At 35.8% G+C, this 20964-nt stretch overlaps 1 protein-coding gene across 3 annotated transcripts in view; it reads left to right on the top strand.

The window, feature by feature from the left end:
* Positions 1-20964, top strand: part of LOC114054211 (high affinity cAMP-specific 3',5'-cyclic phosphodiesterase 7A) — a 141220-nt gene that overhangs the window by 110742 nt on the left and 9514 nt on the right. For all 3 annotated transcript variants that reach the window (XM_027877382.1, XM_027877380.1, XM_027877381.1), the window contains 3 exons: positions 9536-9680; positions 18438-18534; positions 20468-20548. In XM_027877382.1, coding sequence (XP_027733183.1) covers positions 9536-9680; positions 18438-18534; positions 20468-20548 — 323 coding nt within the window. The remainder of the gene's footprint in view (positions 1-9535; positions 9681-18437; positions 18535-20467; positions 20549-20964) is intronic.

Raw genomic sequence — 20964 nt, 5'->3', positions numbered from 1 at the left:
TTCTAGTTTGTATGAATTATGCTGCTGAGTTTTTAAAATTTACATCTCCACTCCATCCATACAATGGAGTGAATCATATATTAAGATTATACCATGAATATCTCAAATAGGTGCTAAATTAGCTTCCCTTTAAGGCTGAATTCAAACAAATAGGGAAAGGAAGAAAAAGTAGTTAAAGTCCAAATTCCTAAAAATCTATAAAATCTACTGGTTTTTAATCTCCACAAGATTCACTGTTTAGAAGTTTTCACATACAGTAACCAAAATGTTATCAAAAGTTCTTTGCATTGTAGACATTTCTGTTGCTCTCAGGATAAAAGGACATATCAAAGCCAGTAACACATCAGAATGAAAGAAAAATTATAGAAGTCATTTTGGGAGCTATACACTATTATAAGATTATCACATTGGCTCGTTTTTCATTAATGACTCTGCATATGAAGGAATTTATTGATGTCTCCATACAGTCTATAAGCAAAAACACTCCTAATGTGGACTTGTCATGAATGCGATGACTCAGTTCACAAATACTAAATGATTACTACATCCAAAGAAAATCAGCATAAAAATGTTATTAGAGACCTATGTGACCATATAAAAAGATGGGCTGTTCATGTAATGAGAGTGAGGGATACCTTATGGACAGTCCACGAACTTCATGGTCAACCGTGTATCATAGAGACCTAGAGGAAGACCCCTCAGCACGTTATGGTTGATTTAGCATAGGATATGGATGATGGTCAGGGATGGATAGGTTTGTGATCTACATTATAGAGGAAAGTAACCATATTGATGCAGTCAGAACTCTACAAAATATTGAGATTATTATATATAAAGTACTGTTCTAGGCATTGTCAATAAAAAGGCAAAAACAGTATCTGCCCTCAAGGAGTTTACATTCTCCTACATATATAACCTTTGAATAGATAAGTAAATATAAGACAATTTGGAGTGAGCAAGAGAGAGGACTAACAACTTAGAGGTGGTGGTAAAAATTTGTCAGAGAAAGTGGCACCAGGACTGAACATTCAAAGAACCCAAGGATTTTAAGACAAGTGACGAGGCAATATATTCCAAGCATAGGGGACTTCCTGTGCAAAGGAACAGAGGCACAAGGGGTAGAATGCTGATTTTGGTAATCAGCTAGTAGCTAAGTTTGGCTATGAAGCGTAGGATATGTATGAAAGGGAGTAGTAAGAAATGAGATTGGAAAGGTAGATTGTAACTAGAATATGAAGGAATTTAAGTTACAAGCTGAGGAATTTGTATTTTATACTAATGGCAAGAGGGAGCCACTTAAATTTTTTTAAATTGATATCTTCTGTGTTTTCATCATCTTTATTACCAGATACATCCCTCTTCCTTTCCTTATCTACCAAGCCATCTCTTATAACAAAGAATTTAAAAAAAAAAGTCAAGTAGCATTTAATAAATACTTGATATGTTCCAGGCTCTGTGTTAAATGCTGGGGATACAAAAAAAGTCACAAATAAAAACAAAACACAAAAAACTTGGTTTTCTGTTCACAGTCTAATGGAGAAGACGTCATGCAACTATGTACATATTAGATAGATGTATACATACATATGTACATATACACACATAATATACATATATATGAAATAAATTTGGGGTAAACCTCAGTGGAAAGTTACATATTATAGAAGACTGGAAAAGGCTTCTTGTAGAGACTTAAAGTAAACCAGAGAAGGTAAGAGACAGAGACAGTGAAGGAGAGAATTTCAGACATGGGGAACATCCAGTGAAAATGCCCAGAGTTGTAAGATGGAATGTTATGTGTGAGAAACAGAAGTCCAGTGTCATTGGATCACAGAGTATGTGGGGGTAGAGAGGGACCAAGTTGTAAGAAGATTGGAAAGGTAGGAGGGGGCTCAGTTGTTAATGACTTTGAAAGGCAAACAGAGAGTTTTATATTTTATACCGGAGGTAATTGGGAGCCACTGGAGCTTATCGTGTGGCAGGGGTGGGGGTTGGGGGGGGGTGTTTTAGGAAGATCATTTGGAAGATAGACTGAAGTGGGAAGCAGACCAATCAGCAGGTTATTGGTGAGGTATTGAGGGCCTGCACCAGGCTGGTGGCAATGTCCGAACAGAGAAGAAGGTGCATACAAGAGATATTATAAAGGTAGAAGTAAAAGGATTTGTCCACTGATTGGATATGGAGGGCAATAGAGAATAAAAAGTTAAGGATGATATCTAGATTTCAAGTCTAGGTGTTTGGGAGAATGGTGGTACCCATGACAGTATTAGGGAACTTTGCAAAAGGGAAGGGTTTGGGGGGGAAAATAATGAATTCAGTCTGGCACATGTTCAGTATAAGGTATCTATGGGACATACAGTTTGTGTAAAAGACAGTTGGAAATTAGATGCTGCGTGTCAGGAAAGGGGTTAGGGCTGAAAATGTGTATCTGTGAGTTATCTGCGTAGAGATGGCAATTGAAAATAGAGAATTGATGTCACCAGGTAAAATAGTATAGCGGTAGAAGAGAAGAGAGGGGGCAGCTAGATAGAGTGCTAGACCTGAAGTCAGGAATACTCATCTTCCTGAGTTCAAATCTGGCCTTAGACAGGAAGAGTCAGACATGACTGAACAACAACAGAAGAGAAGAGGGCCCAGGACAGAGCCTGGGTTCTCAACCCTCTATTGTTAGCAGTTGGCACCTGAATGAAAATCCATCAAAAAAGATAGAGGAATAGTCACACAGAAGGAAAACCAAGAGAGAGCAGTGTCAGTTCTGCAAAAGTAGCAAACATATCAACAGAGTCTAACATTATATGCAAAAGAGGATAATGCATTTTCTCTTCAGGATTGAGCCTGGACATTATAATTAGTGTTGGGTTTCATAGATTGTTTTTGTTTTTATCTGTTTTTTTTAAGTTATATTGTTGTAGTTACTGTGAACATAATTTTCCAGATTCTACATATTTCACTTTGTCTCCATTCACATAAGTCTTCCCATTATTTCTCTTATATTCTGTCCGGGGTCTCTACACCCGGACCATCGCTTGGATACTTACCCTTCCCGGTTTTCGGACATCTCCGGCCCCTCCGAGGGTGGAGGGGAATGACTAGACAGAACACCCGAGCTGGCAGCTGCACACGATTTATTGATTACATGCTCTCCTGCCTCCCAAGGTCCCGGCTCCTTCCTGCTCCTTTTCAGCCTGCTGCTTCTGCTTCTGCTTCTGCTTCTGCTTCCCAGACACCCCCGAGTCCTGCTCTTATATGCCCTGACTCTGTTCCTCCCCGTGGGTGGAACTTGCCCATGTTCCTCCCCGTAGGTGGAGCTCAGCGCTGTTACTGAGGCGTTCCCAGTACCCATAGGGGCAGGTTAGCACCTCCAGGCGTCTCTTACTACCCCACTGGAGGCCACCGTCCAGAGCGGGGCCCCTAACAATATTCTTTATACTCTATGATGTAATCGTGTTCCATTATATTGATACGTCAATATATTTTTTAGCCATTTCCCAATTGACAGACATTTATTTTGTTTCCAGTTCTTTGTACTGCAAAAAGTGCTATTATAAATGCTTTGGAGTACATAGGACCTTTATTTCTATATTTGACATCTGTAGAACAAGGCCCTTGACTTAGCTTCCTTGTGGCCTCTGGCTGTGTTGACATGGCTTCCTGGTCACCTAGGGATATAAAAGGTACCTTCTGGGTGGGATAGGAGCCCTTCAGACTTGGTGGATGCCAGAAGATCATAAAAATAACTTTTAGGCCCCCAAAATCTAGAAATAGAGTGGGTACCCGTAAATTGCAGAATAACATATAAATGCAGTGACCTAATGGTCATAAAAATTAGGAATATAAGGATTTACCTAGTCTGCAGTCCAGGACTCTTTACGTTCACCCCACATACCAAAACCATTGCCAAATCTTTGTCATTTTTATCTTATAACATTTTTGTTTATGTCTTATTCTCTTCATTCATAGACACCCCCCACTTTCAAGCTCTTATCCTCTCTCAGCTAGACTATTACAATAGTCTTTTAACTGTTCCCTCTGCTTCTAGTCACTTTACATTACAATTAATTCTGTAAATGTTGTTTGTTACTATTCATCTCCAAAAGTGATTTTTTTAAAAATTAGTTTTTATTGATATTTTCTTTTTTTTTTTTTAAGGTAATTGGGGTTAAGTGACTTGCCCAGGGTAAGAGAGCTAGTAAGTGTCAAGTGTTTGGTCTGAGGCAAGATTTGAACTCAGGTCCTCCTGACTTCAGGGCAGGTGCTCTATCCATTGCATCACCTAGCTGCCCCAATATTTGCTGGGTTTTTTCCCTTTATTTTTTTTCTTTGCTAGGCAATCGGGGTTAAGTGACTTGCCCAAGGTCACACAGCTAGTTAAGTGTTAAGTATCTGAGGCTGGATTTGAATTCAGGTCCTCCTGACTCCAAGGGCAGAGCTCTATCCACTGCACCACTGAGCTGCCCCTATTTTCTGTTTTTTACATCACCATAGTATCCCATGTATCCCTCCTCTACTCCTTTCCCAAGAGCCATCCCATAAGACAGTATTTTTTAGAGAGGAAAAAGTCAACACACCTTATTGATACATTGAAAAAGTCCAAGAACATGTGCAGTGTATAATGTGTGAACAACCCACCTCCACAAAAGGGATAGGTTGGGGCTGTCTTCCCAAATCTCAAGTCCCACTTCATCTTTATAATTTTGTTACATTTACTTTTGAGTTTTTTAATGTGTTCTTTCCATTTATGTTGTGGTAGTCACTGTATAGATTATCTTATTGGCTTTGCTTGCTTCAATCTGTATCAATTCAGATAGATCTTTCCATGCTTCTCTGCATTCATCACATCTTTTCTTGTTGTATTGTTGACTCGTTTCAGTTGTGTCTAACTCTTCATGACCCCATTTGGGGTTTTCTTATCAAAGATACTGGAGTGGTTTGCCATTTCCTTTTCCACTTCATTTTGCTGATGTGGAACTAAGGGGGTTAAGTGACTTGCCCAGGGTAACACAGCTAGTAAGTGTTGGAGGCCAGATTTGAACTTAGAAAGATGAGTCTTCCTGACTTCAGGCCCAGCACTCTATCGACTGCACCACTTAGCTACCCTATATCATTTTTTACCGTACAGTGATATTCCATTACATTCAGGTACCACAATTTGTTTAGCCATTTCCCAATTGATGGTCATCTATTTTGTTTCCAATTCTTAGCTGCCATAAAAAGTGCTACTATAAATATTTTTGAATATTTGGGGACTTTTTTTCTTACCAGTGATTTCCTTTGGGGTATAAGTCCAGCAATGGAGTCTCTGGTTGAAAAGATATGGATGTTTTAGTCACTTTATTTGCATAATTCCAAATTGCTTTTCAAAATGTTTATACTATTTCACAGCTCTACCAACAGTGTATTGGTTTGCCTATTTCCCCACAACACCTCTAACATTGACTTGTTGCCATTTTTATTATTTTTGCCAATTTGCAAAGTGTAAGATGAAACTTCAAGGTTGTTTTGATTGAATTTTTCTTATTAATAATTTGGAACATTTTTTTCATATGGTTGTGAATATTTTGCAGTTCTTTTGAGAGCTGTTCATTTGTTTTGACCATTTATATATTGGGGAATGGCTATTAGTCGTGTATGTGTGTATATACACACACATACAGACATACTTGTATACATTTATTAATTGCTTATATATATTGGATATCAAACCCGTATCAGAAAGATTTGAAACAAAGATTTTTTTCCCCATTTAACCACTTTCTTCTTATCCTATATGCATTAAAGTTGTCTGTGGAAAGCTTTTCACTTTTAAATAATCAGAGTAATCATTTTATCTTTTGTAATCACTTCTAACTTATTTGCTTATGAAACTATCTCATACCTAGCTGTGAGAGAGATATCTCTCTTCTAATGTTTTATAGTACTATTTAATATTAAGATCATACATCTTTTGAGACTATATTGTGTTATGTGTTATAAGGTGTTGGTCTGACCCTAATTTCTGCCAAACTGCTTTCCAGTTTTTCAGTAGTTTTTATCAGATAGGGAGTTTTTCCCCTAGGCAACATGTTTTCTACTTTATCAGACACTAACTTCTGTTGTTTCTATATCTCTCTTGTCTATTCCCTTCCATTGATCTATCACTCTATTTTTTAACTAATACTAGATGGCTTTGATTATTGTTTTATAATATAGTTTGAGGTCTGGAAATGCTATTCCCCCTTCATTCTTACTTATTTTCATCATTTCCCTTGATATTCTGGAGCTTTTGTTTTTCTAAATGGGTTTTATTATTGTTTTTATGAAGATCTATAAAGTATCCCCTAGGTAATTTGATTGTTATAGCATTAAAAATGTAGGTTAATGTTGATAATGTTGTCATTTTTATTATATTGTCAGGGCCTAGTCATGAGCACTGAATATTCCTCAAGCTATTTAGGTTATTCTTTCTTTAAGGAACATTTTGGTTTTTGGTTTTTTTGGGGGGTGTTTTTTTTTTTTTTTTTTTTGCTTTTTGGTGAGGCAGTTGAGGTTAAATGACTTGCCCAGGGTTACACAGCTAGTAAGTGTCAAATATCTGAGGCCAGATTTGAACTCAGGTCCTCCTGACTCCAAGGCTGGAGCTCTATTCACTGCGCCACCTAGCTGCCCTTTTTAAGGAGCATTTTGTAATTGAATCTAAGCAAATCTTTTGTGTACTTTTGAAGGTTGCTCTCCAGATATATTATGCATTTTGTAGTTATTAGGAATGTGATTTCCCTTTCTATTATTGCTTCTTGTGTTTAGTTTCTAATATATAGAAGATGCATTTGGTTTTTGAAGATTTGTTTTGTAGTTTGAAATTCATTGGATCTATTAATTTTCTTAGTATCTTTGCTGATTCCCTGGGGTTTCCCAAGTAAATCATCATATTATCAGCAAACAGGGATAGTTTTATCTCCTCTTTACCTATCATTGTTTCTTTAATGCCTTTCTCTTATTGCTTTTGCTATAATTTACAGAACTATGTCAAATAATAGTGGGGAGAGTGAGTATCCTTACTTCATTTTCATATTTATTGGAAAAGGTTATATCTCCATGGCATATGGTGCTTTCTTTTGATTTTAGGCAGATGCTTTTTATGTTATTTAAAAAGAGATTGGGGCAGGTAGGTGGCACAGTGGATAGAGCACTGGCCCTGGAGTCAGGAGGACCTAAATTCAAATTCGTTCTCAGACACATAATACTTCCTAGCTGTGTGACTCTGGGCAAGTCACTTAACCTCAGTTGACTCACTAAAAAAAAACAAAAACAAGAAACAAAACAAAAAAAAAGATCTGTCTGTGCCTAGGATTTGTAGAGTTTTTAGCACAAAGAGTGTTGTATTTTATTAAAGGCTTTTTCATTTTTTTATGAGATCAAGTTAAGATCTCCAACTGGTTTTCTGGTAGTCTGGGTATTTTATATTTTTTAAAGTATTCCTATATTTCTTTTGTGTTTTCAGTTTTGCTTACATGTATAATATGTCCTGATTATTTGCTTTATTTCTTCTAGTTTTGCTCTGACTTTACAAGGTGATTTTTCTAAAGCATAGGTCTGACCATCTCTTGTTCTTGCTCAGTGAGCTCCAGTGGTTCCTTTTACTTCAAGGATTAAATAAAAGCTCCTTTGTGTCACATTTGAAGCTCTTCATAACCTGGTTCTTACTCCTTTCCATTCTTTTTATGCTTTACTCCTGTCTGTGCAATCTGTGATTCAGCAACCCTGGCATACTTGGTCTTCCTCAAACATGACACTCCACAGCCCATCTCCATGCTTTTGCATTGGCTGTTTTCCATATTTGAAATGTGCTGTGCCTCCTAGTTTTCTTGACTAAGTTCAGGACTCAATTCAAATCCTATCTTCTACAGGAGGCTTTTCCTGGTCCATACACAAACTACCTTTTCTCCCAGCTGTTTGTGCCTTCCCCTCTAAGATGCTTTCTATCTAAACTGAGTATAATACTACAGGGAGAAAAATGAACCTTTAATGAAATAGAGGACTTCCAAGCATTTATGATGAAAAGACCAGAGTTGCAGAGAAACTTTGAAGTTCAAACCTAGGAGTAAAGAAAAACATAAAAAGATGAACATGAATGAATATGAGTAAATGTCTAAACAAGGATAAACTGCTTACATCCAAATTTTGGGAAGATGATGTATGTATTTCCATACCTTATCATCAGGGTTCTTAGGAGTCCAATTAGACAAAGTCTGGGAATGGTTTTGTTATGTCTTGATGATTTTAAGAAAAGAATGGAAAGAAAGGGGAAAAAATACTTTTGGGGATGAGGGGGAGTAGTTAGGGAAATTATCTCATGTAATGAGGGTACACATAAGGAGAAATCTATATAAATGAGGAGGAGGTGGTAGAGTGACTGATACTACACCTCACTCTGGTCCAAATTAGTCAATAGATGGAAACATACACACACACAGAGTTGGGTACAGAAATGCATTTCACTCAGCCAGAAAATAGGGAAAAGGGAGAAAGGGAGGAGTAAAAAGTAGATAGAGGACAGTTTAAGGGAAGGATTAGTCCTAAGCAAAACGAACTCTTAAGGGTGTACAGAAATATTTATAGCTCTTTTAGAGGTGGCAAAGAACAGGAATCTGAAAGGGTGCCCGTAAATTGAGTAATGATAAATAAGTCATGATATATAAATATGATGTAATACTGTTGTGCTCTTATCAGTTCAGTGACCAATCAGGATTCCATGAGACTAATGACGAAACATTGTCCACCTCCTGACAGAGAAATGAAGGACTCAGAGTGCAGAATAAAGTAAAACAATTTTGGACATAGGAGGGAAAGGATTTATTGACTGACATTAGAATGAACCAAAGGCATCATTGTATAATAGAAAAAGCAGTGGCTCTAAAGAGGAACAGGGTTCAAATCCAATCTCCTGTGGGCACTACATGTGTAACCTGAGGCAAGTCACTTAACCTCCCTGGGCCTTAGTTTCTTCTTCTGTAGAATGTGGGGATTGGATTAGGTGTCCTCTGAGACATGAATCAGAAGCAAAATAGTGTACATAATGACTATAATAATTTAGATAAAAATCCTAAAAGGCATCCAGATTCAGATTAATTTTAATGATCCATCTTGGCCGTCGAATTTCAGAGTTCAACCTCAGTGGCTATCTAGTCCAGCCTATACTGAATAATTGCCTCTATAACATACTGGATAATTGGTCATTTAAACTTTCTGGAAGTTTACCAAAGCACACAATTCCACCTTAGTTCTGATAATGTGTAAGTGTTGTCCTTGGAGTATTTGGATATGCCTACTTCTCTGAAAACCATCTTAAGACATAGCTGTAGTTGCTTAAATAAGTTCTTTTGACAGGAGTAATTCACATCGTGGTTATAGATAGATATGTTCATCCTGTGATAATCATTTTAATTGGAATTTGGATATTTTATAAATAAAAACTTTTAAGAAAAATTGAGAAGTGTTTATAGTTTTTCTGCTCTATGTAAATATATATCTCACAATTTGTCTATTTTTCTCATTCCAGGCAACAGATGGAAAACCAGATAGGTGCTTTGATTCTAGCCACGGACATTAGTCGACAAAATGAATATCTGTCATTGTTTAGATCCCATTTGGACAAAGGAGATTTATGTTTAGAAGATCCCAATCACCGACATTTCATTTTACAGGTGACACTGACTTACAAAACTTGTATTTCTAATGCATGTCATGTAGAGAGATTTCAGAATAAAAATAAAATGTTAATATCAGACTGGTATTCTAGTGATGCATAAATCCTGAGGCAGTGCTATGAGTTTAATGTTTATAAGTTGCTAGCAGGAGGTACCTTTGACTATAATATCATCTTTTAATGTATTACAGTATTATTTTTAAGATATCCCCTTAAGTTGATTATGTATGATTATATTCTTATTTTTGTTTAAAATCTGAGTATACTGTTTACTGTCAGAACAGCAGAAAACTATATACTATATTGTAATAATGTTTTTGAAAAGCAGAACGATTAGTATTTGATTAATACTATTTTAATGAAACTGCCTTGCAGATGCATATGAAAACAGAATCAACCTGACATTTTTGAGTCTACCAACTCCAACTATTCCATACTTTATTTTTTTTTCCGATTTTTATTTATTTATTTTTAGTTTTCAACATTTACTTCCACAAGATTATGAGTTCCAAATTTTCTCCCCATCTCATCCCTCCCCCCATCCCAAGATGATGTGCATTCTGAACACCCCTTCCCCTAATCTGCCTCCCTTCTGTCACCCCCCTTCTCTTATCCCCTTCCCGTTCAGTTTTCCTCTAGGGCAGGATAGAGTTGTATACCCCGTTGCCTGTGTATCTTATTTTCCAGTTGCATGTGAAAACAGTTTTTAATATTTGTTTTTAGAACTTTGGGTTCCAAATTTTCTCCCTTCCTCCCTCCCCATCCACCCTCATTGAGAAGACAAGCAACTCGATACTGGTTATACATATATAGTCATGCAAAATACTTCCATAGTGCTCATGTTGTGAAAAACTGAGTATATTTCCCTTCATGCTATCCCACCCCCCCATTTATTCTATTCTCTCTTTTAACTCTGTTTCTCCTTAGAAGTATTTACTTCTGATTACCCCCTCCCCCAGTCTGCCCTCCTCTCTATCATCCCCCCGCTCTCTTATCCCCTTCCCTCCTATTTTCCTGTAGGGTAAGATAACTTTCCATACCCAATTGAGTGTGTATGTTATTCCTTCCTTAAGCCAAATACAATGAAAATAAGATTCAATCATTCCCTCTCACCTTCCCCCATTTCCCCTCCACTGTAAAAGCCTTTTCTTGTCTGTTTTATGTGAGATAATTTACCCCATTCTACCTCTGCCTTTCTCCTCCCAGTATAATCCACTCTCACCCCTCCAGATATCACCCCTTCATCTTCAACTCACCCTGTGCCCTCTATTTATCTATCTATCTAGATATACATACATATAATTTTTTCCGTTCAACTACCCTAATACTGACAAAGGTCTCATGAGTTACAAATATGATCTTTCCATTCAGGAATGTAAACAGTTCAACCTTAATAAGTCCCTTATGATTTCTCTTTTCTGTTTACCTCTTCATGTTTCAGCTGAGTCTTGTATTTGAAAGTCAAATTTTCTATTCAGTTCTGGTCTTTTCATCAAGAATGCTTGAAAGTACTCTATTTCACTGAATGTCCATTTTTTCCCTTGAAGGATTATACTCAATTTTGCTGGGTAGGTGATTCTTGGTTGTAATCCTGTCTTCTTTGCCCTCTGGAATATTATATTCTAAGCCCTGTGGTCCCTTAATGTAGAAGTTGCTAAATCTTGTGTTATCCTGATTGTGTTTCCACAATACTTGAATTGTTTCTTTCTGGCTGCTTGTAACATTTTCTCCTTGACCTGGGAACTCTGGAATTTGGCTACAATATTCCTAGGACTTCTCCTTTGGGGATCTCTTTCAGGAAGAGATCAGTGGATTCTTTCAATTTCTATTTTGCCCTCTGGTTCTGAAATATCAGGGCAGTTTTCCTTGATCATTTCTTGAAAGATGATGTCTAGGCTCTTTTTTTGATCATGGCTTTCAGATAGTCCAATAATTTTTAAATTCTCTCTCCTGGATCTATTTTCCAGGTCAGTTGTTTTTCCAGTGAGATATTCCCCATTGTTTTCTATTTTTTCATTCTTTTGGTTTTGTTTTACAATGTCTTGATTTCTTATAAAGTCACTAGCTTCCAATTGCTCCATTCTAACTTTTAAGGAAGTATTTTCTTCAGTGAGCTTTTGAACTTCCTTTTCCATTTGGCCAATTCTGCTTTTTAAGGCATTCTTCTCCTCATTGACTTTTTGGACCTCTTTTGCTATTTGGGTTAGGCTATTTTTTAAGATGTTATTTTCTTCAGTATTTTTGTTGACTTGTTTTTCATGATTTTCTTGCATCACTGTCATTTCTCTTCCCATTTTTCCCTCTACTTCTCTTACTTGCTTCTCAAAATCCTTTTTGAGCTCTTCCATGGTCTGGGACCAATTCATATTTTTCTTGGAGGTTTTGGATGTAGGAGCTTTGACTTTGTTGTCACTTTTTTCTGGTTGCATGTTTTGATCTTCTTTGTTACCAAAGAAAGATTCTATGATACAACTTTTTTTGCACAGTTTTCTCATAATCACAGCCAATTACTTTAGTTATAAACTCTTTGTAAAGATAGGGGTCTGCTTCCAGTGTGGAGAATGCACTGTCCCAAGCTTCAGGGATTTCATGTAGCTGTTTTCAGAAATACTTCTAGGGACCTCTAAATTTTCAGCTCTTCTAAGGTGGTATGAACAAGGGCAAGGTGTTTACTCCTTTTCTGGCCTGTGCTCTGGTCTATGAGTGACCACAAGCACTCTTTTCTGCCTTGGAACTGTGAGGAGGATTCCCTCTCCACTGCCACTACAAGCTCCACCATGCCAGCACTCCTCCTTGCCCCAAGACCGCCACCCAGATCCAGACATGGGCAAAGCAAGAGAATACTGCCTCAGCACTAGCAAAGAGATCCCTGCAATCCCTCTGTGATCAGCTACTCCATTTCCCCCTCAGTCTGTGAGCCGAGAGCTCTGGAAGCAGCCACCACCTTGGGGCTGCACCAGGGACTGGGGCTGGGACTGAGCTTCTCTCTCACTGCAGTCATGGACTTTTCCTACTGAACTTCTAAGTTTCTTTGGCGTTTATGGGTTGAGAAGTCTGGAAACTGCCACAGCTGCCCATGATTCAGTCCTCTGAGGCCTGCTCCAGTTTCGCTGAGGCCTGTTTTGCCTGCGCATCCAAGCTGAGCTGCATTCCTCTCCCTGCCCAGCATGATAGACCTTTCCAATCAACCATCCAGGTTGTCTTTGGCTGGAGATTTGTTTCACTCTGTCTTTTTGTAGGTTCTGTTCCTTTAGAATTTGTTTAAAGCCATTTTTTACAGGTATTTGGAGGGGTTTGGGGAAGAGCTCAAGCAAGTCATTGCTTTTACACCGCCATCTTGGCTGTGCCCCTACGCCATACTTTAAAAACAAATATTTATTCCTTGTGTATAAAAGATGAATGTAATGCACCTTTTAAATTTGTACCTCTAGAGGAAGGAAGAGAAAAAAGATGTGAATAGAATGGAGGGGGAACCTAATACTTTCCTTTCTCCACTATCCTTACTTTCACATTCATTCACGTTCTTCAAGTACTAAGACCCACTAATTTACATAGGCCTACATGATTTCCAGCGCTGAAATATATTTAGATGATTAAATGTTACTTTGGCAGCAATATTGCCTATTAGAAACCAGGTAATATGGAAGGAAACTCTCACATATATAGACATAGATATAAAATTTTTCCCTGTTTCTGTCACAGAGGCACAAAGACAGCCACTGTTAATTTCTGTTGCTTTTACGTATTCCTTATTTACTCCTCTCCCATCTCTGTTCCTTAAGGACTCTAACTGCAGCTCCCTGGTGAATGTTCCCTTCCTTTCAGTGTAGCGAGTCTGAGAGGGAGAAAGTAGGAGCTCAAGCTCTCCTTCCTCTGTTTCCTGCCTTCTATTCTTTCTTTCCTTCCTTTTTTTCCACAGGGTTTCCTGGCAGTAGCTTATTTGGTAGAACCCCAGGGAGTGAAAGCTGGAGTAGATCACTGAACTTCCTTCTCTCTGTGCTTCATTAGAGGTGGTGGACAGGGCTGGATTTGTGCCCTCTCAGAACCAAGTTAAGCTAACTCCTGTGCCTTGGAGAATAAAAGTGCTATGACTTCCATGGAGAGAAGTTATATTCACATTATTTGGTTGTATATTAGAAGCAATGAGAGGTGGTGCAGTGTAGTGAAAAGAATTCTTGGCCTGGAATCAGGAGGCATGTAGGTTCAAATGCCACTTCCTACATTTAGAACCTATTTGACCATATGCAAGTCACTTAACCTTTATGAAACATAGTTCCCTCATTTGTAACATGAAACCTACTTCTTAGGTTTACTGTAGCAAGTGAAATGAAGTATAGTAGCATTTTGTGGATATAAATATCAGCTATGCTTAAGGTAGAATTGATTTAAGATCTATAGCAATAAAGCCTTTTCATTAAAAAAAAAGGGATATATGTATATCCACATCTAATAAACACTCAAGTCAATGAAGATGAATCAGTTTATATCTTAATGCATCAAATAACAACTAGGAAATACTCAGTGCTGTTATTTTAAAGTGTTTAAAGTTATTTTAAAGTATTTTATCTGAAAATTTCTGATAAAGTGCTCTAAGGGAAAAACTCTTTGAAGAAAATCTTCAGTCTCAGGTTAGAATCTTAAAAATTGATAGAATTAGCTGACTTAATTTTAGCTTTATTTCTGAATCAGAAATGGGCTGTACACATTATTAATACATGAACCAGAAAAATCATGTCATGAGATGCAAAAAAGTTTTGACAAAATACAATTGCCATTTTTGTAAAAACAACAACAGCAACAACAACAACAAAAAACTAGAAAACACAGACCTTTGTTTTAGACCTTTCATTAATATGCTAAGTAGTATCTATTTAAAACCAAGAACCAGTATCATATGTTAACTTACATGCCTTTCCAATAAGATAAAGAATAAAACAAGGATATATTCAGTATCACTACTGCTGTTTGATATAATGCCAGAAATAATAGATAAATCAGTAAGAGAAGAAAGAGAAATTGAGAACAAGCATAGTACAGCAATGAAACAAAACTTAGTTATTTGCGGATGGTGTGTTGCTTTACTTAGAGAGTCAACTAAAGTTAATTAAAATCAGGAAAGTTGCTAGGTATAAAACGAAGCCATATAAATGATCAGTATCTCTTATATTACCAACAAAATCCAGTTAGAAGAGATAGAAATAGAAACTTAAAATAACCTAAAACTGTATAAAATACTTGGGAGCCCACCAGCAACACACACAAGAACTATATGAATGAAACTACAAAATACTCTTTATAAAAATAAAAATAGACATAAATGTGGAGAAATTGTAATTGCTTATTGTTAAGCTGAACCAGTTAACAAAAATGACAGTACTTTCTGAATTAATTTACTTACACTGTATTAGAAAAATAATGAAATTAAAGATGTTTTATAGTGTCCTGTCTACCAAAACAGGTATCAATTTAGAGATGATCTTAAAGAGTTGTTGTGCTACATAACTTAATCTTAAACAATTAATGGATCAAAGAACAAATCATAGAGGTAATATAAAATTTCATCAAAGAAAATTACAATAATAACACAACTACTTGTGGGACACAGCTAAAGCAATCCTATGGGGGAAATTTATGTCTAAATATTTTCATCGACGAAAGAAAAAAAAATCAACTAATTGGGTATGCAACTAAAAAAAAAGCAACAAAGTAGAAATACTGAAAATGAAAGAAGAACTTAAAATTGAAAGTAAAAAATTAAGTTGGTAAATAAAAGTAGGAGTTTCTTTTTTTTAAGGAATGAAATAAATTGAGAATTAGCTAATGTGGCAAAAATAATCTGATAGCAAGACCATATAGTGTTATAAAAATTAGAAAGTAGAATTCACCACAGTTGAAGGAGAAATAAAGGAAACTATCAGAACCTACTTTACCCACTCACGTGCCAACAAAACGATAAAATGGATGAATATTTATGAAGATATCAAATACCCAGAATAATCAATAAAGGAATTGGTTACTTAACTTACTCTCAGAAAAAAAGAAAAATAAACAGTCACAAATGAAAAAATAGAAGAATATAAATTATTCTCAAAGGAAAAATAAGTCTAATATCAGATGAATTTACAAATGAATCCTGTCAAATACTCAAGAGAACAATTAATTCCATTATTACATAAACTGTTCGCAAAAACAATAAATTAACTCCTCTTATGATACAAGTAGGGTCTTCATACCTAAACTAGGGAGAGACAAAGCTGAGAAAGAAAAGTGTAGACCAATGTTTCTAATAAATTTTGATACAAAAATGTTAGATACAATTTTGGCAAATAAACTACAATAATGATAGCTGACTTTTATATAGAACATACTATGGCCTAGGCACCATTATTATCTCATTTGATTAAGAGTATGCGCTATAAACTGGTTGGATTTATACCAAGGAGAAAAGTTTGGTTCAATGTAAAGAAAACTGTAAACATAATGGATAATAATTAAAATAATTTAAAACCACATGATTATATCAGTAGATGCAGGGAAAGCTTTTGATAAAATCTAATACTTCTGTTGCAAATACTAAAAAACGTAGGACTAAGTAGATTTTTTCCTCAGCATAGTAATATTTATCAAAAACTTGGCAAGGGGTGTGTGTGTGTGTGTGTGTGTGTGTGTGTGTGTGTGTGTGTGTGTGTAACATAAACACATATGAAAGGAGTTTTTTCCAATAAGATAAAGGTTAAAGTGATGATGTCCATCTCACCATTACTATTTAACATGAGAATAGAAATGCTAGCTATAGTAAGAAGAGAAAAGACATGAGAAAAATAAACATAGGCACTGATGATGCAAAGTTATGGCTTTTTGTAGATGATATTTTATAGATAATGGTTTACTTAGAGAATCTTAGATAGTTTTTAAAAAATTGAACTGATTAATAACATCAATAAAGTTGTAGGATGTAAAATAAACTCACATAAATCAGCCACATTTCTGTATATTAGTAATGCAAACTAGCAAGAAGAGACAAAAGGAAAAATTCTATTCAAAATTAGTATATAAAATACTTGGGAGTCTTCTTAAAAAGACATATGCAGGAACTAAATGAATGATACTACAAAACAATCTTTACAGAAGTAAAGACAGAACTGAGTAACTGAACAGATATTAATTGTTCTTGTGCCAGCCAATATAATAAAAATGACAATACTACCTAAATCAATTTGTTTAGTGCTCAAACTACTAAACAGTTATGGAGCTAGGAAAAAAAGTAAAAAATTCATCTGAAGGAACAAAGGATCAAGATTTAAAGGGAGAATATGAAAAAAAAAAGGTGGAAAGGAATGGAGACTAGCAGTACCAGATTTCAAACTAGACTATGAAACTTCATCAAAATTTGGTAATGGTTAAGAAACAGAGAAGTCAATCACTGGAAAAGATTTGGTACCCAGCAGACCAACAAACCAACCTAATAGCCTAGTGCTTGATAATTTCAAATCCCTCAGCTACTGAGGAGTTAAGGGCTCTTTGACAAACACTGCAAGGAAAACTAGAAAGGAATCTGGCCTAAACTAGGTATAGAGCAACATCTCACACTGAATACCAAGGCAAACTCAACATGATTTAAATAAAATGGGTGTCATCATAGACAAATTACTTTGAGCAAGGAAGAAAGTGTCTTTTGGATTTATAGATAGAGGAAGAGTTCATGACCACACAAGGGGCTGGGAGGATCACAAGAGGTAAAATGGACAATTTTAAATACATAAAATCTAAAAGTTTTTGTATAAGCAAAACCTAATGCATCTGAAATTACAAGGGAAACAAGGAAGTTTTTGTGCAGTTTTTTTTTTATAAAGATCTCGTTTCCAAGATTTTTAAGTGACTCAAATTTATAAGAATAAGAGCCATTCTCCAACTTTACCATGATCAGACAATATGAATGGGCAGTATTCCAGTGAAGAAATTCAAGCTATCAATAGCTGCATGAAAAGATTCTTCAATACCCATCTGTTGGGCAAAATGACCAAAAAGAAAAATTACACTTGTTAGGAGAGCTGAGGGAAAATAAGCACATTAATGCACTGTTGGTAGAGCTGTGAATTGGTCCAGTCATTTTAGAAAGTAGACTGTAACCACGCCCCCAGAGTCATTAAACTACAGCTGTTGGAACTAGCCATGAGTAGGCCTATAGGTCAAGGAAAGAAGAAAAGAACACTTTTGTGCAAAAGTTGTTATGGCAGTGCTCTTTTTATAAAAACAAAGAACTGCAAACTTAGGTGGTGTCTGTTAGTTGGGAACTTGCTGAATAAATTATAGAATATGCATTTGATGAATACTACAGTGTTGAAGGAAATGATGAAAGGTATATTTTTCAAGAAACCTGAAGAGGCTTTTATGAACATCAGCATGGTGAAGTCAGCACTCCAAGAGGTCAACCTGTAAAATTAAAACAACTTTGCAAAGGCCAATCTAATCCCAACTGATGCTTATTAGAAATCCTGCACTGATACTTAATATTGAAAGACTTGAAGTTTATAGAGACATTTTAGCCATTTTCCTGCACACATAAATATAGTCGGCATCATCTCAGAAAGTAAAAGATAATGAGTTTTTTATTTTGTAATAACTATGCATAATGTAATGGTGGTTTTTAATTTTAGTACTGGAGAAATTAACGGGAACATTTTATACTCTACAATGAAAATGGAAGTATTTTATTTTTGTACGTAATGATTATAATAGTTGTTGTATTGTCTAGATGGCTTTGAAGTGTGCTGATATATGCAACCCTTGCCGGACCTGGGAACTAAGCAAGCAGTGGAGTGAAAAAGTCACAGAAGAATTCTTCCATCAAGGTAGATGTACATTACAACTCATTCACTCAGTTTGGGTATCAGATGAAGAGGCTATGGATTCAGTTACTTACAGAATGTGTAGTTTTCAGTAGTACATGTGACATGGAAATATGAAAAGGGAATAGGAAAAAGTGTTCTGCAGCAGACTACATTATTTATAAGATCCTGCTGTATACATTGGTTGACTGCTTTAAAAAAAATGTATTTGACTGTAATATAAAATATGGTCTTAAAGGTTCTTTCGAGTAAGATGACTGATGAATATGTTAAGATCTTACAAAATTCCTTGACACAAAAAAATCAAAGATCTGCCGTTTACCAATATCAAGAAGGTCATAAAATGTGGAGAAAACATGCCCACCAAAAGGACTCACTATTGTCACACAAGATGAGCTGCAGAGACCAAATATAAAAGACATCCTCTGTAGATGTTAAGATCATCTAGATGTTTCTCTTTGCAGATGGCATTGCACAAAAGCCCCAGAATAATATAGAGTCTTCAGTAACATTTGCCACCACAGGAAGGATAAGTTGAACGATCCACACAGAGCAAACTAAAAGGATGAAGACTGCTTATTGTTCAGTTTCTGATACGCATTTGGATGGGCAGTCCCTTGAGTTAGTCTACTAGTATATATGTCTTAGACATCCTCTGTGGATGGATAGTGAACTGAACCTGGAATTGATTAGAAGAAAGGAACAACTTGGACTGCTTTGGGGAGATTACATAGTGTTTTTAACAATCCTAAACTACTCTGACACAAATCTATTTGATAAATACCAGTATTCTCCCAGTGTTATTATCAGTAATAGATCATAAACTGTTCTCCTACATTCTCAACAAGTTAAAATTTTGAGTGACCTAAAAGAGGGCTATGGAGAAGCATGTAATGAGCATAAATAGAATATTGCAGTAGCATATTACTAATAATGATTTGTTCAAAAGAAGGGACACAAAATGTATCCTACATGAAATTTGTGGTAATAATAGACATTTGTCTAGCATTTTAAAATTTGTAAAATGTTTGATGTGTTAACTCATTTTATCCTCACAGTAGTCCTCGTTTTGCAGACAAGGAAACTAAGACTCAGAGAGATGAAGTGATTGTAAATGGTTGTATAGGAAGTGCCAGAGATAGGATTTGAATCCAGGTCTTTTTTGACTCCAAGTTCAGAACTACCCCTTTTGCCACACTTCTTTTAATGGTGGGAGAAGGAGGTGGTCTGGTTATGTAGCAAGAGCAAGAAATAGCTTGAATGCTGCACTGGTACACATCGAATGTTAAAAGAAATAGATGAAACCCTCCTGCGTGTTGACTGTATCACATGTGGAAATACATGGACAAAATAACATAGATAAAAATCGAACAGGATGAGGTAAAGATATACTGTGATCTGCATTATTTTCAAGAATTTCCACTTTGATGAAATTACTTATTAAGTAGTGAATATACAGTAAATCTTTCAGCTTCTTCATTTGACAGGATGCTAACTTAGTCTTCAGAGACTGAATAATTTTTTTAAACCAGCTCAAAATTAATTCATGGAAGGATTAGTAGACATCTTGTTCTGTGTTCATAGAGTTTACAGGCAATACTAAGTCTGTAATTTTACAAACATGTAAGTAGGCAAGTGTTGTGATAGCGTTTCATCTGGGAGCCAGAAAACCTGAGTTCTAATCCCACCATTATTACTAATTCAGTTGCATGCCTTGGGAAATTTTTTAATCTCTTAAGAGTATTATATTGTCTATAAAATGCTTTCTGTGGTGTACTTTCCATTTCTAGCATTGAATGATTCTGATATAATGAAATCATTTACATCTACTGACTCATAGTATCAAATCTTAAATCTGAGAAGGATATCAGAGACAATGTTTTACTGTTGGAGAAACAGACTATTCTCTTATCTTTATCATTTTTTTCCTGTGTAGGAGATATTGAAAAAAAATATCATTTGAGTGTGAGTCCGCTGTGTGATCGGCAGACAGAATCAATTGCCAACATTCAGATTGGTAAGTGTATATATTTTGTGTTGTTTTTTAGAAAAATGTCATTACTTGCTTTCATTTTCATTTTTTCAAGATAAATATCTTTGAAATATAACCTTCAGTATTGTCTTATTCTATTAAAATATTTTCCAGCATTTTTATTTTACTTCATGTTAATTTATTTGGTTTGCTATGAAGGAGAAAAAAAATAATACCTAGTTTAGGCAAGTACAGCCTAAAAGACCACCATGTACATCTCAGTAGTGGTCACTTTGCAACAGTGGTTAAGTCGGCTGGTAAAACAAAAATGACCCCTTTCATTTCTAAAAAATCTATTTTTCAGAGAGAATTATGGGAAGATGGTGGGATAAAGCAGGAAACTACATGGCTTTCCCAAATTCTCCCCAACACATAACTTAAAATAATGCCTCAAAGTAAAT

The sequence above is a fragment of the Vombatus ursinus genome, unplaced genomic scaffold, assembly GCF_900497805.2.
Source record: "Vombatus ursinus unplaced genomic scaffold, bare-nosed wombat genome assembly UNPS02014812.1, whole genome shotgun sequence".
Lineage (NCBI taxonomy): Eukaryota > Metazoa > Chordata > Mammalia > Diprotodontia > Vombatidae > Vombatus > Vombatus ursinus.
The sequence above is the reverse complement of the archived record's forward strand: the minus strand, read 5'-3'. Positions and strand labels throughout refer to the sequence as shown.